Source organism: Bos grunniens, chromosome 22 (assembly GCF_055505025.1).
Source record: "Bos grunniens cultivar Pamir isolate PY7600 chromosome 22, Bosgru_T2T1.0, whole genome shotgun sequence".
NCBI classification, from domain to species: Eukaryota; Metazoa; Chordata; class Mammalia; order Artiodactyla; family Bovidae; genus Bos; species Bos grunniens.
Genome location: NC_141186.1, coordinates 59,370,964 through 59,385,678, shown reverse-complemented (window position 1 = coordinate 59,385,678; position 14,715 = coordinate 59,370,964). Strand labels below are relative to the sequence as shown.

Below are 14,715 nucleotides of genomic sequence, written 5' to 3'. Positions count from 1 at the left end.
GAATATTCACTGGAAGGACTGATGCTGAAGCTGAAACTCCAATACTTTGGCCACCCGATGCGAAGAACCGACTCATTGGAAAAGACCCTGATGGTGGGAAAGATTGGAGGCAGGAGGAGAAGGGGACGACAGAGGATGAGATGGTTGGATGGCATCACCGACTCAGTGGACATGAGTTTGAGTAAGCTCCGGGAGTTGGTGATGGACAGGGAGGCCTGGCGTGCTGCAGTCCATAGGGTTGCAAAGAGTCGGACACGACTGAGCGACTGAACTGCACTGAACTGAGCTGAGGAATCTCGCCCAGGCGGCTGTGCAGCTGCTGAAGCGGGGAGCCCCGCCCCCAGGATAGCCCCGCCCCCAAGAGGGGAGCGCCGCCCCGGGGCCACGTGCGTCTCCTAGCAACCGTCAAACTTAGTTAGGAGGCGGGTCCTCGGGCCTCCCTACCGGCAGGGCGCACAGACTGCGTCCTAGTAGCCTTCTAGCCGAGTCGGCTGTGGAAGCTGACCGACGTTGTGGTCCGAGCCCACGTGACTGCCCAGCGTGTCTCCAAGCAGGTGCCGCAGGTACCCCCTACACACCCCACCCACCCGGCCCCCCGTGCATCTGGGCAAGCCCCTCAGCGTTTTCCGGTGGCCCCGGGCGGATCTGGCCTGGACGGTCCTGGCCCCCCTTGGTGTCAGCGTGCTGTCCCCGGATGACAAGCTCACACTGGGCTTGGGTACAGCTAACCCGAGACTGGCTCTGCGGGAGCAGAAGGGGCTTCCTTCCTACCCCTCCTTGCGCTTCCTGGGGAATGGGACTCAGGCCCCCGATGGACGCTGGTGAAAGGAGCCACACCTAGGAGTGGGAAGGCGGGCCGCCAGTTGGAGGAACCGGCTGTGTATCGTGATTACTGACGGCACCATTTTCTGTGTTTCCTCCAGTCTTGACTGGGTTCTCTCTGCGTGGCCGGCAGTGTCCGAGGCCTTGGCTGGTCGCTGGGGACGGAGCAGGGCACTCGAGGAGGAGGGTGGGTCCCCTGCGGGATCTCAGCTTCCCTTCAGGAGCCCTGGGGTGGCCGCAGCGCCTCCCTTTCCTTGCAGCCGCCTGGGCCTCCCTGCAGCATGTCGCTGCAGGCCTGGGAGTGGGAGGATGAGGACCAGGCCAGCATGGGCCCCGCGTCCTCCATGGGCAGCTTTCACCAGTCGGGGAGCGAGTGTGAAGCCGACGAGTACCTGAAGGACAGGGCCTGGGCCCAGGAGTCGGACTCAGACCACCGGTGCAGCAGCGAGTCCCCAGAAAGGCCCGCCAGCGCCTTCACCTCCGACATGCCCCACGTGGTCCCCTGCAAGTTCATCATCTCTCTGGCCTTCCCGCTGACTTCAGGTGAGCGATAGGGCCGAATTCCAACACGCTCTGCGGGGAGGGGTGCACCACTGACCTTTGCCGCGAGTTTGAGGCTCCCCTAAGTGGGGTGGCCGATGCCAGGACCAGAGGTCCAGAGAGAAACCGTCCTGTTAGGGCCCACTGTGGGCCAGGCAGGGAGTGGTGTCACAGACTCAATCCTCTCAAAGTCCCAGGAGGCTCAGTGCGGTCAGTCAGTTCAGTCGCTCAGTTGTGTCCGACTCTTTGCGACCCCAGGGACTGCAGCACGCCAGGCCTCCCTGTCCATCACCATCCCCGGAGTTCACTCAAACTTATGTCCATTGAGTCAGTGATGCCGTCCAACCGTCTCATCCTCTGTTGTCCCCTTCTCCTCCTGCCTTCAGTCTTTCCCAGCATCAGGGTCTTTTCCAGTGAGTCAGTTTTTCGCATCAGGTGGCCAAAGGATTGGAGTTTCAGCTTCACCATCAGTCCTTCCAGTGAATATTCAGGACTGATCTCCTGTAGGATGGACTGGTTGGATCTCCTTGCAGTCCAAGGGACTCTCAAGAGTCTTCTCCAACACCACAGTTCAAAAGTATCAATTCTTCGGTGCTCAGTTTTCTTTAGGGTCCAACTCTCACATCCATACATGACTACTGGAAAAACCATAACTTTGACCAGATGGACCTTTGTTGGCAAAGTAATGTCTCTGCTTTTTAATATGCTGTCTAGGTTGGTCTTTCCTTCCAAAGAGCAAGCGTCTTTTAATTTCATGGCTCCAGTCACCATCTGCAGTGATTTTGGAGCCAAAAATAAAGTCTGTTTAACTGTTTCCTTTGTTTTTCCATCTATCTCCCATGAGGTGATGGGACCGGATGCCGTGATCTTCGTTTTCTGAATGTTGAGTTTTAAGCCAACTTTTTCACTCTCTTCTTTCACTTTCATCAAGAGGCCTTTTAGTTCCTCTTCACTTTCTGCCATAAGGGTGATGTCATCTGCATATCTGAGGTTATTGATATTTCTCCTGGCAATCTTGATTCCAGCTTGTGCTTCATCCAGCCCAGCATTTCACATGATGTACTCTGCATAGAAGTTAAATAAGCAGAGTGACAACATACAGCCTTGACGTACTCCTTTTCCTATTTGGAACCCGTCTGTTGTTCCATGTCCCGTTCTAACTGTTGCTTCTTGACCTGCACACAGATTTCTCAGGAAGCAGGTAAAGTGGTCTGGTATTCCCATCTCTTGAAGAATTTTCTACAGTTTGTGGTGATCCACACAGTCAAAGGATTTGGTGATGTTAAGAAAGCAGAAGTAGATGTTTTTCTGGAACACTCTTGCTTTTCCCATGATCCAGCGGATGTTGGCAATTTGATCTCTGGTTCCTCTGCCTTTTCTAAATCCAGCCCTCACATCTGTAAGTTCACGGTTCACGTACTGTTGAAGCCTGGCTTGGAGAATTTTGAGCATTACTTTGGTAGCATGTGAGATGAGTGCAGTTGTGCGGTAGTTTGAACATTCTTTGGCATTGCCTTCTTTGGGATTGGAATGAAAACTGAACTTTTCCAGTCCTGTGGCCACTGCTGAGTTTTCCAAATTTGCTGGCATAGTGAGTGCAGCACTTTCACAGCGTCATCTTTTAGGATGTGAAATATCAGCTGGAATTCCATCACCCCCACCAGCTTTGTTGTAGTGGCTGGTGATGTTATTTATGCTTTCTGCAGATAAAGAAGAGATTAAGGCACTCCCCACCCCCATAAGCTGATTGTGAATCCCCTAATTCTGGGTTTAAATGCAGATTCTCAGATGTATTGGATCAAAATCTACTTGTAGATTTTTAATGATGGCCATTCTGATCGGTGTGAAAGGTTGTTGTCGAATCACGCAAAGACGCCAGGATTCTTGGCCCCCAGAGGAGAAGAATTCAATCCGGGGCCAGAGACAAGGCTTGATCACTCAGAGCTTTTGTGTAATAAAGTTTTATTAAAGTATCAAAGAGATAGAGAAAGCTTCTAACATAGGCATCAGAAGGGGGCAGAAAGAGTACCCCCCTGCTAGTCTTCAGCTGGATGTTATATAGTCACTAGCAGTGTGTTTATAAAAGAAAGGAATGTCTTAAAACTCAGAATGGCACCAGGCCCCTCACCCATAAGATGCATTTTGGGATAATCTTGGCACCAAATGGTTCATTCTGGGCCATAAAATGATTAACTTGAATCTTGAAGAAGGGCAGATCACCATACAAATAGTTTCGTTTACCTAGATTAGGGGAACAATATCTGAGTATAATATACTGGTTTGTCAAGTAGGTTCTGAGCCAAGAGGCGGAACCGACTTGAAGACAGAGTTTGGGGTAAATGCATAATACATTAGCATAGCTTAAGACAAACATTTCCATAAGACAAATGCACTGGTTATCTCTAGGTTTGAGAATAGTTAACTTCGGGTGAAACCAGGTGTCATCATGGCAACACAGTATTTTAAGAGAAACCTCCTTTTAAATTTGTATAGAGAAGGAAAAAGTATCGCTAGTTTGTTTCCTCCTGCCGCTTGCGAGAGATAACAACGTCTGACGCTTGCAGGCTGTTTCCTCCGCTTGGAGACCCCTGGCCTCCCTGCCTGTTACCCTCTCAAGTGTGAGGTGACACCGCTTTGTACTTTGCTTTTCCATTTCACTGGTGGTTGTGACACACGGAGCACTTCCCACGGGCCTCTTGGCCATCTCTGTGTCTTGGAGAAATGTCTGTGTCTTCTGCCCATGTTTTGATTGGGTTTTTCTTGTTTTGATATTAAGCTGTATGAGCTGTTTGTATGTTTTTGAAATTAATTCCGTGTTAGTAGAATCGTTTGCAAATATTTTCTCCCAGGAAAGGTTGTCTTTTCCTTCTGTCTGTGGTTTCCTTTGCTGTGCAAAAGCCTTTAAGTTGAATTAGATTCCATTTGTTTAGGTTTCTTTTTATTTCCATCAATCTAGGAGACGGAGCCCCAAAAATATTACTGCAATTTATGTCAGAGAGTGTTCTGCCTATGTTTTTCTCTAGGAATTTTACCCGGTCTTAAATGTAGATCTTTAATCCCTCTGAGTGTGTTTTTGTGTATGGTGTCAGAAAATGTTTTCATTTCATCCTTTTGTGTGCAGCTGTGCAGTCTCCTGGCACCACTTATTGAAGAGGCGGTCTTTTCTCCATTGTTATATTCTCTCCTCCTCTGTTGTTTATTAGGTGACCACAGGTGCGTGAGGTTCGTCTCTGGATACTCTATTTTGTTCCATTGATCTGTATTTGTACCATAGTGCTTTGATCACTATAGCTCTGTAGTGTAGCCTGGAGTCAGGAAGCCAGAGTCCTCCAGCTCCATTCCTCTTTCTCAGTAATACTTTGGGTATTCAGGGTCTTTTGCATTTCCGTTCAAATTTAACCTTTTTTTTGTTCTGGGTATGTGAAGGGTGCCACTGACGATGTGAAAGGGAGCGTGTGGAGTCTGTAGTTTGCTTTGGGTGGTGGCTCCCCCATCCAGTCGCACGTGGTCCGTCCCTCTATCTGCGTGGTCTTCAGCCTCTTCCGTCGCATCTGAAGTGTGTGGAGCACGGCCTCTTGCCACTGAGGCAGGTTCATTCCTCAGCACATCACACGGTTCTCCATTTTCTGACATGTCTTTTTTGTTGTCCTGCTTGAAATCTCCGCCCGTGGTGATTAATTCAGCATCGCCTTGTAGTTCTGCTGACGACTGCTTCAGATGTTCTGTAAACTGTTTGCTTAGATGTACACCATGTTCAAAACTGACCTACCTTTTCTTGGAAATTGAACTGTTTGTCACTGGGTGTGACCTCCTTTATGTATAATGGTATGTGTGTGTATAATGGTCTGTTGATACCATGCAAACATGCAAAAGGTACCTGCAAACACCGCCCCAAAGAATACTGGTGGTTATTTGATCACCTTCAACCTCACATCTCTTGCAGGCTCTCTTAGACTTGTTTTTCTTATTTTGGCCCTTTCTCCAAAGGCGTTTATAAAATAGATCGCTGTGCAGCTCCACTTAAAGAGACCTTACCTGAAAGTATTTTTACAGCATCAGTATCTTTGAAGAACCTATCTCTTTGGTTAGGTATAAAATTCCAGCTTCAATGTTTTTTCCTTAAATACCTGAATATTTATGAACTTATCCATGAATGTTTATTCAAGTTGTTTGTTTTAGAAAAATGAGACCCTACGTATCCTATTTTACAACTTGCTTCTTAAAACTTTGATGGTATATCTCAGATGTCTTATCGGATAGTCGCAGACTTGGTTTGCTTTGTCGGTGTTGGTTTTAAACACCTGTGTGCTGTAGCGGTCCATCCCGTGTGTCTAATTTACCCTGCCCCGTGTTGGTGAACATGTAAGTTGTCTCCAATTATTCAGCAGACATTGTTGTGTGGACATTTCTGGGCTTATGTGTGGATCCTTGTGTAGCCTGAATCTCAAGAAGTGGAATTGCTGGGTTTAAGATGTGTGTTTATATTTTTTGGATTGTTGTTCAGTCGCTCAGTTGTGTCTGACTCTTTGCGACCCCACAGACTGCATCATGCCAGGCTTCCCTGTCCTTGACTATCTCCTGGAGTTTGCTCAAACTTATGTCCTTTGAGTCCGTGATACCGTCCCACCATCTCATCCTCTGTCGTCCCCTTCTCCTCCTGTCCTCAGTCTTTCCCAGCATAAAGGTCTTTTCCAGCAAGTCAGCGGCCCAAGTATTAGAGCTTCAGCTTCAGTCCTTCCAATGAATATTTGGGGTTGACTTCCTTTAGGATTGACTGGTTTGATTTTCTTGCTATCCATGGGACTCTCAAGAGTCTTATCCAGCACCGCAGTTTGAAGGCATCAATTCTTCGCTGTCAGTCTTTTTTTAGTCCAACTCTCATAACTATGTGTGACTACTGGAAAAACCATAGCTCTGACTAGATGGACCTTTATAGGCAAAGTATCATCTCTGCTTTTTAATATGCTGTCTAGATTTGTCATTGCTTTTCTTCCAAGGAGTAAGCGCCTTAACTTTCTGGATAGCTATTGTTGCATTGCCCGCCGTTTTTGGGATCGATATTGTTGCATTGCTCGCTGCTGTGCTGTAGCATTTGCAAACCTGTGGATAGGCAGTGAGAGAGTGTGTGACCTGCTGGCCCGCGGTGGCTTGAGTCTGGAGGCAGGTCTGCGAAGCTGCCAGCTTCCTCGTCACCTCCCCTCACCAGGACTCCTCCTGCCCCTGAGGACGGCTGTGAGAAGCTCATTCCTGGAGACCTTGGGGGCACCTCCCATGTTCAGCAGCCTCCTGGGGGACACACCATCGATACTTTACAGTGAGACCTTTAAAACTGTCAGTCTTATAGAAGGCGGCTCAGAGGAAGCCGTGTGGGGTTCCTGAATCATCTCGCAGTGTTAACACTCAGCCTGGAGGTCCCAGCTGACGGTCAAGGCCAGGCCTGGGAGGCTGCGCCTCTTGGGGAAGCCCAGACTCCCTTTGTGTCTGCCCGCCCCGCCACCCCACGTCTCACAGCTTCCTTGGTGGGGTTTTGGTGGGCTCAGGCTGGGGTGTCTGCCAGCTTTGTCCCTGCACGACTTGCTGACAGCCCCTGGGATATGCTGGTACCCCCCAGGGTACCCCCACAGGATACCCCCCAGGATATCCCCCAGGGTACCTCCCCAGGGTGCCCCCCAGGGTACTCCCCCAGGATATCCCCCAGGATACCCACCCAGGGTACCCCCCCCAGGATACCCCCTGCAGGATACACCCCCAGGATATCCCCCATTCCCCAGGGTACCCCCCAGGATACCCCCTGCAGGATACCCCCCCAGGATATCCCCACAGGATATCCCCCATCCCCCAGGGTACCTGCCCAGGGTACCCCCCCAGGATACCCTTCAGGATGTGCCCCCAGGGTAACCCCCAGGATACCCCCCAGGGTGCTCCCCCAGGATACTCACCCCCCGGCCCGCAAACCCCTACTCTGGTCGTGTTTGCGCCGCTGATGTTGCACGGACCCCGTCGTGCTGTGATGTTTGGTTTTAACACCTTTACGGGGATGCTGGCCTCAGAGTCGTGAGCCGAGGGCCCGACACACACCCTCACGCCGAGCGGGTGGCTGCACAGGCCCCCGCCTCCGGCTCTTCTTGGGAGCAGGGAGTCGTGGAGACGGCTCTGCCTTCCCACGTGAGGTTAGGGCGGGACTCACTCCATCTGTGTCCTCCAGGTCATAAAGGGAAATTTTCGAGTTTGGTTGAAAAATACAGGCGACCGCCTAAAACGGACAAGCCCGTGGCAAAGGTTCACCGCTACTACCACGTCGAGTACTCCCTCCTGCCGGACGGTGCGGAGCCTAAGAAAGTCGACGTGCTGCTGTTTCCCACCGTGGCCAAAGTGTTCCTGGACTCGGGAGTAAAGGTGAGCGTGCGTGTGTGTCTGTGTGTGTCTCCGTGTGTGTGTCTCCGTGTGTGTGTCTGTGTGTGTCTCTGTGTGTCTGTCTCCGTGTGTGTGTGTGTCTGTTTGTGTCTCTTTCTGTCTCCATGTGTCTGTCTCCGTGTGTGTGTGTGTGTGTCTCCGTCTGTCTCCGTGTGTGTCTCTGTGTGTCTGTGTGTGTCTCTGTGTGTCTGTCTCCGTGTGTGTGTGTGTGTCTGTTTGTCTCTTTCTGTCTCCGTGTGTGTGTTTGTGTGTCTCCGTGTGTGTCTCCATGTGTGTGTCTCCATGTGTGTGTCTCTGTGTGTCTGTCTCCGTGTGTGTGTTTGTGTGTCTCTGTGTGTGTCTCCATGTGTGTGTCTCCGTGTGTGTGTCTCTGTGTGTGTCTCCATGTGTGTGTCTCCGTGTGTGTGTCTGTGTGTCTCCGTCTGTCTCTGTGTGTGTGTCTCCGTGTGTGTCTCTGTGTGTGTCTCCGTATGTGTTTCTCCGTGTGTGTCTCTGTGTGTGTGTCTCCGTGTGTGTGTCTGTGTGTGTGTGTCTGGCCTTGCATGTAGTCTGATAACCACAAGAAACAGCAGGAGCCACAAAGAATGCTGGCTTCCCCTAGAACTTGTTGGAAATTCAAGACCTTGGGCCCCACCCGAGATCTACTGAATGCCAATGTGCAAGAACCTAATAATGGCGACCCAAGGGTTGTCTGTGCAGGTATCTTCAACCTAAGAATTTCTTTGGTGTTTGCAGAGTTCTGGCAGCTCTTGCTGTTTCTTTGTGTGTGTGCGCGTGAGTATGGGTGTCTGCTCCTGCGCGCGGGCACGCTGCGCTAGGGCAGGCTCGGGGCAGGATGGAGAGCTCCTGGGAAGGACATCTCTGCAGGAATTGCTTTTACTTTTATTTTTCCGAGGAACCTAGAGGTGCTCAGGCCCCTGTTCCCGGCACCCATTTCCTGATTCCCGACGAGAGCTGGGAGCCAGGAGAGGTCGGGACACACAGACAGACAGGCGGAGGGCCGGGCCCGGCTCGCCGCGCCAACGGTCAGATCTTGGCCCCTGAGAGTCTCTTGTCCTTTCACACAGACCATCAGGCCGTGGCAAGAAGGGGACAGGGTCTGGGTGTCGTGGACCCAAGCTTTCAACATCAACGTGACCAAGGAGTTACTGAAGAAAATAAATTTTCACAAAATCACCTTGAAGGTCTGGGACACCAAGGAAAAGGTTTCGAAAAGAGTCAAGTATTATCGGCTAAAGCCTTCCGGGTTTATGGAAGACATGGGATCTTCCGGTAAGTCAGGTGTCTGGGTTTGACTTGAAATGTTCCCAGGACGTGGTGGCTTCTCACCAGTTGACAGCAGAAAGCCAGTGTCCCTTAGTTGGGCGCGTCTGGTTTTCGGGGGCCCGTGCTGGCGTCCGTCAGCACGGTGACACCTCTGTCCGCTCTCAGCGTTGGCCAATGACCCTTTGAAGCCCCAGGTCGTGGCTGGCTCCTGCCGTGCCCACCACTCTCGGCCACCGCTGCCCCCAGCCCAGCACCTGCTTGGTGACCCTGCCTGGTGTGGCTCTCCCAGGGCTCTCTACCCTCACCTGCCTCCTCCGTCTGCACGCACGTTTTCCCCTGTCTCCTCTCTGCCGCCCCGCTCCCTGACCTTCCTGTATCACCCCTAAGACCCTGGCGCTTGGCAGCTCTGCGGCTTTTCACGGCTGCCGCGCGTCTTCGGGAACCAAGTCTGATGTCCGAGTCCAGTCTCGAAGGCATCGTGCCCCCGGCGCCCCGAGCCTTCTTTCTCATCATCACCATCACCTGCACCCCAGGTCCAGCCCTGACCCCTGAAGACGCGAGGCTTCTCCACATTGCAGGGCCAGCCTCGAGGCACCAGGGGCTCTTGGCCAAATTTCTTGTTCCCAGAGTGCCATCCATCCTCCAGTACCGCGGCCGGTCTCTCCTCTCTCTGCCGTCTTCTTTAACCCTCCCTCTCTCCCTCTGCCCCGCTGGCCCGCCTCCCACTGACAGGTGGGGCGACCCCGAGGGGCGTCGCCCTTGGTAAAGGGTGGGTCCCCTGACCACACAAGGGTGAGAGAAGCGTCTCTAAGAGGGGCAGGTGGTGGTGCCTTCCTTCCAGTGCAGGGTGAGCGTCTAACGCAGCACAGGCACCTGCCTAGGGACCCTGCCTGGGACAAGCCGGTGCCGGCGGGCTGGGCGGGTCCTGGTGCTGGGAGGCGGCCCCCCCGGCGGCTCCCGGCCGCGGCTCCCCCGTCTTACTGCTCCAGCACTAACTGAAGGGGACACTCGCCTAGTGGATAAGCAGTGTTTCTGATGAGCCGAGTCAGCCATGCGGTCTCCTCCTGTGTTCTAGAGGAAGTGAAAAATTTGGTTTTAAGTCAGAGAAGATTGTCTGAACAGGGCGTTCACGTCAAAGAGGAGCAGTGCCAGGACCACGCACCAGAGAAGCTCGAAAAACCGAGAAGATCCTTGAAGCCAGCGCACGGTGAGTGGAGGCGGCCTTCGTGGGCGCGCCGAGCGCGGACCCGGCGGGAAGGCGGGGTCCCGCGTGACGCGTGCGCACTGGCGTCCGCCGGGGGCCTCGTGCTCCGCACCGAATCACTGCAGTTGACTCTTTCATTTTGGTCACTTACAAAAAACCCGTCTCTCAGTGGAGACATTACATAGCTTTCGTTTGTTTTTTAGAACAGTCAGGAAATACAGAAAAGTATAAAACACGCAGGGAACATAATGGATTGTTCCGTCACCAGCAACAAACACTGCAATGTCTTGGTTATCTCGTTATGGCAGATTCTTTTGTTTTTGTGCTGAGATTTTTTTTTTTTTTTTTTTTAATACAGATGAGGTTATTCTGGGTCCATAATCTTCTAGTGTGAGATCATTGCATCCTCACCGTCTATTTCCTTAACAACTTTCCATAAACTTCTCGTGTGGTGGCTTCAGAGTGTTTCATCCGCTAGCACCACTGTGATTTGCTTAACTGTTTGCTGTCGGTGGGAATAAAGGAAACTTGGGAGTGTTTTCAGGAGTTTCTAGTGTGAACAGCGCTGAAGCGGCTGGCTGCATAGATAACAGACTTCTGTTTTGTTCTCTGAGGAGTATTACATAAGGATCTAGAGGCCTAGTCTTGCCTCCGTTTTTCCAAATAATCATAGTTATCTGTATATTCATTCATTTAGTCGTGTGTCATCCGCAGACATTTTGCTGAACGCTTGGGGACTGCGGCTCGGGGGCTGGCGCTGCAAACGTGTTCAGGGCCCTCATTCTTGGTGAGCTCGTACAGAGTGGGAGGCTTGGAGATGCTGGCTCATGTGGTCGGGTTCCCTCCCAGCAGATGCGGAAACTCTTCCCGGGAACCCCGAGGACCACGAAAAGCTACTCAGGTCGGAAGAGCTTGCCACAGTCCAGTAAGGAGGGCCCCGTGCTGTTTTTGGGGGTGTGGGAAAGGGGCCTCCTCTTCTTCTTGCCCCGCAAGCCCCCCTCCCAGAGTCGCGTGGAGTTTTGGTAGTTTCACTTAACCAGGAGCTCACGCAGTCCAGGTGGGGGCACAGAACCGAGAAAGGTACTCTGAGTCCTCTGAGCCTGTGTTATGTGTCAGGCCCCTGCTTCTGTGTGAAGCAGTGCATTTCATATTACCCTCAGCTTCGTCACTCTCCATCTCCATTCGGCATCACCATCTCCATTTTCTCCATAAAGGGACTTCGCGGCTAAGTGGTTGGCACAAAGTTATAAAACTAGAATCCTTGGGAGGCTTGGGGCGTTGGTAAAGCCAGGATCCCAACCCATACGGTTGGACAGCTGAGTCCACTGTGTCTCCTTTCGGAGGGCAGTTGCTCTCGGACCTGCTGGAGCCTAAGGGGGAAACCAGAGAAGGGGACTTCTCAGACGCTGTGGGGACCAGGGGGCGAAGGGAGATCCGCCTCGAGACTTGGGGGGATGGCATGGGAAGGACCCAGAGAACTGTCATTAAACAAAAGGTTGTATTGAAGCCCAGGAGGTTCACAACACGGCATCAGTTTCTTCTGTTCAGCACAGTGACTCAGAGCACATCATTTGAAAATGTTGGTTAAAAGTGTTTTTGCAGGAATTTATAGATTTATTTGGAGAGAATTGACATTTTTACATTATGAAGTTCCCCCATCCATGATCATGGTATATCTTTTCACCTAATTCTGTTCCTCCTTTACGGCTTTTAATAGGGTTACTTTTTTTTTTTTTTTCCTGTAGATGTTGTGGGTAATTTCTGTAAGTGAATTCCTAGATATTTTAGAGTTTTCAGTTGATTTTATTTTAATCAATAATGTATTTTTAATCATTATAATTGATAGTGCAAGGTTGTCTGCAGAGTAGCAGCCTCATCATTAGTGGGACTTTGTTAGGGGTGGGAGTCTCAGGGCCACCCAAGGCTTGCTGACCTACAATCTGCATTTTTTCAGTGACATTCCCTGGTGACTCAAATGCACGTTGAAATTTGAAGAGGCAGTGCTTTAAAGGAAGGCAGTGTCATCTTTTTGAGAATCTACTCACGTTCAATCCAGTAGATAGATTCTCAGCTCCGATCCCTAGTTTGTCTCACTTTCCTATATTTTTCTCTTTGTGCATTTTCTAGATGGGGTGATTCCAAACCGGTTTCTTCTTTGGGAGGGGCAACCACGACGGAGGCGAAGGAGCTAATTGAGAAGCCATCACTTAGCAGCTTGACAAACTTGTTAGAGAAGCAGAAATTTCAGAGTAAGTCAGGGTGGGATTTTGGGACTTTGTAGTGTGACTGGGCCTGAAAGAGAATTATGAAATGTTTCAGATTCAGAATTCTTCGATAAGGTTCCCATGTTAATCAAAAGTGAAAAATACTCGGTGCAGCTTTTGACTGGCCCAGCCTGTCTCGCCGCTGGGCCGTCCACCATCCTTTGCCGCCGGCGTTTCTGGGCTCCTGTCCATGGTGTTCTGTGTATGTGCTTAGTGGCTCGGTCGTGTCTGGTTCTGCGGCCCCAGGGACTGCAGCCGCCAGGCTCCTCTGTCCACGGGATCCTCCAGGCGAGAATACTGGAGTGGGTGGCCATGCCCTCCTCCAGGGGATCTTCCCAACCCAGCGATGAAGCCCAGCTCTCCCACATTGCAAGCAGATTCTTAACCATCTCAGTCACCAGGGAATGGGGGACATGAAAATCTGTAATACTGACCAGAGACGTCCAGAAAGTTAATTACACCTCCGTGTGATCAGTGCTGTGTAGGGTAGGTATGTGGGCTGCAGCGTGTGTGGAGAGACCCTTTGGAAGCTGAGAAGGTGCGGGCTTCTTAGGGTGGAACCGGGGAAACTGCATCCCAGGTCCCAGGAGCCGCTCTTGGAGGCGTGTATCTGAGAGTCAGGCTCCCAGCGAGGATCCTCGGATCCCTGAGTCCACCTCCTCCTCCTTGGCTTAGATTTCCTCACCAGGTTTTCAGCAAACTGTTGAGTCTCCAGGGTCCTACAGCGAGCACACAGGACACTTGCCCCCTGTTCCCATCCGCTCGGCTGTAACTGCAGCAGAGCATCTCCTTAACCCATCCCTGGGTCGGGAACATCCCTGGTGGAGGGAATGACAACTCACTCCACTGTTCTTGCCTGGAGAATCCCCATGGACAGAGGAGCCTGGGGACTACAGTCCATGGGGTCACAAAGAGTCAGACATGCCAGGGCAGCCCTGAACCTGCCTCTTTTCCTGTGATGTATTTGTGTCAATACATGCTATTTCAAATCCTAAAAGATGATGCTGTTAAACTGCTGCACTCAATATGCCAGCAAATTTGGAAAACTCAGCAGTGACCACAGGACTGGAAAAGGTCAGTTTTCATTCCAATCCCAAAGAAAGGCAATGCCAAAGAATGCTCAAACTACCACACAATTGTACTACCACACAATTGTAGTCATCTCACACGCTAGTAAAGTAATGCTCAAAATTCTCCAAGCCAGGCTTCAACAGTATATGAACCGTGAACTTTCAGATGGTCAAACTGGATTTAGAAAAGGCAAAGGAACCAGAGATCAAATTGCCAACATCCATTGGATCATCAAAAAAGCAAGAGAGTTCCAGAAAAACATCTGCTTTATTGACTTCACCAAAGCCTTTGACTGTATGGATCACAACAAACTGTAGAAAATTCTTCAAGAGATGGGAATACCAGACCACCTTTCCTGCCTTCTGAGAAATCTGTATGCAGGTCAAGAAGCGACAGTTAGAACTGGACATGGAACAACAGACTGGTTCCAAATTGGGAAAGGAGTTCGTCAAGGCTGTATACTGTCACCCTGCTTATTTAACTTCTGTGTAGAGTACATCATGTGAAATGCCGGGCTGAATGAAGCACAAGCTGGAATCAAGATTGCTGGGAGAAATATCAATAACCTCAGATATGTAGATGACACCACCCTTATGGCAGAAAGCAAAGAAGAACTAAAAAGCCTCTTGATGAAAGTGAAAGAGGAGAGTGAAAAAGTTGGCTTAAAACTCAACATTCACAAAACTAAGATCATGGCATCTGGTCCCATCACTTCATGGGTAGATGGGGAAACAATGGAAACAGTGAGAGACTTTATTTCCTTGGGCTCCAAAATCACTGCAGATGGTGACTGCAGCTGTAAAATTAAAAGATGCTTGCTCCTTGGAAGAAAAGCTATGACCAACCTAGACAGCTTATTAAAAAGCAGAGATATTACTTTGCCAACAAAGGTCCGTCTAGTCAAAGCTATGGTTTTTCCAGTAGTCATGTATGGATGTGAGAGTTGGATCATAAAGAAAGCTGAGCGCCTAAGAATTGATGCTTTTGAACTGTGGTGTTGGAGAAGACTCTTGAGGGTCCCTTGGACAGCAAGGAGATCCAACCAGTCAGTCCTAAAGAAAATCAGTCCTAAATATTCATTGGAAGAACTGATGCTGAAGCTGAAACTCCAGTCCTTTGGCCACTTGATACAAA

The 14,715-nt window shown here is 50.6% G+C and overlaps 1 protein-coding gene across 2 annotated transcripts in view; it reads left to right on the top strand.

Moving 5' to 3' along the window:
• The first annotated feature begins 370 nt into the window (after positions 1-370).
• The window catches only part of CFAP92 (cilia and flagella associated protein 92 (putative)), a 35,611-nt gene continuing 21,266 nt past the window's right edge, over positions 371-14,715 (top strand). Inside the window, exons 1-7 of one of the 2 annotated variants that reach the window (XM_086368780.1) lie at positions 387-563; positions 1,083-1,365; positions 7,568-7,758; positions 8,844-9,048; positions 10,118-10,249; positions 11,099-11,171; positions 12,374-12,495. In XM_086368780.1, the coding sequence (XP_086224906.1) occupies positions 1,104-1,365; positions 7,568-7,758; positions 8,844-9,048; positions 10,118-10,249; positions 11,099-11,171; positions 12,374-12,495 (985 nt within the window). In that variant the 5' untranslated portion in view covers positions 387-563; positions 1,083-1,103. Of the gene's footprint in view, positions 1,366-7,567; positions 7,759-8,843; positions 9,049-10,117; positions 10,250-11,098; positions 11,172-12,373; positions 12,496-14,715 lie in introns of both variants that reach the window. The other variant, XM_086368781.1, reaches the window with a different exon arrangement.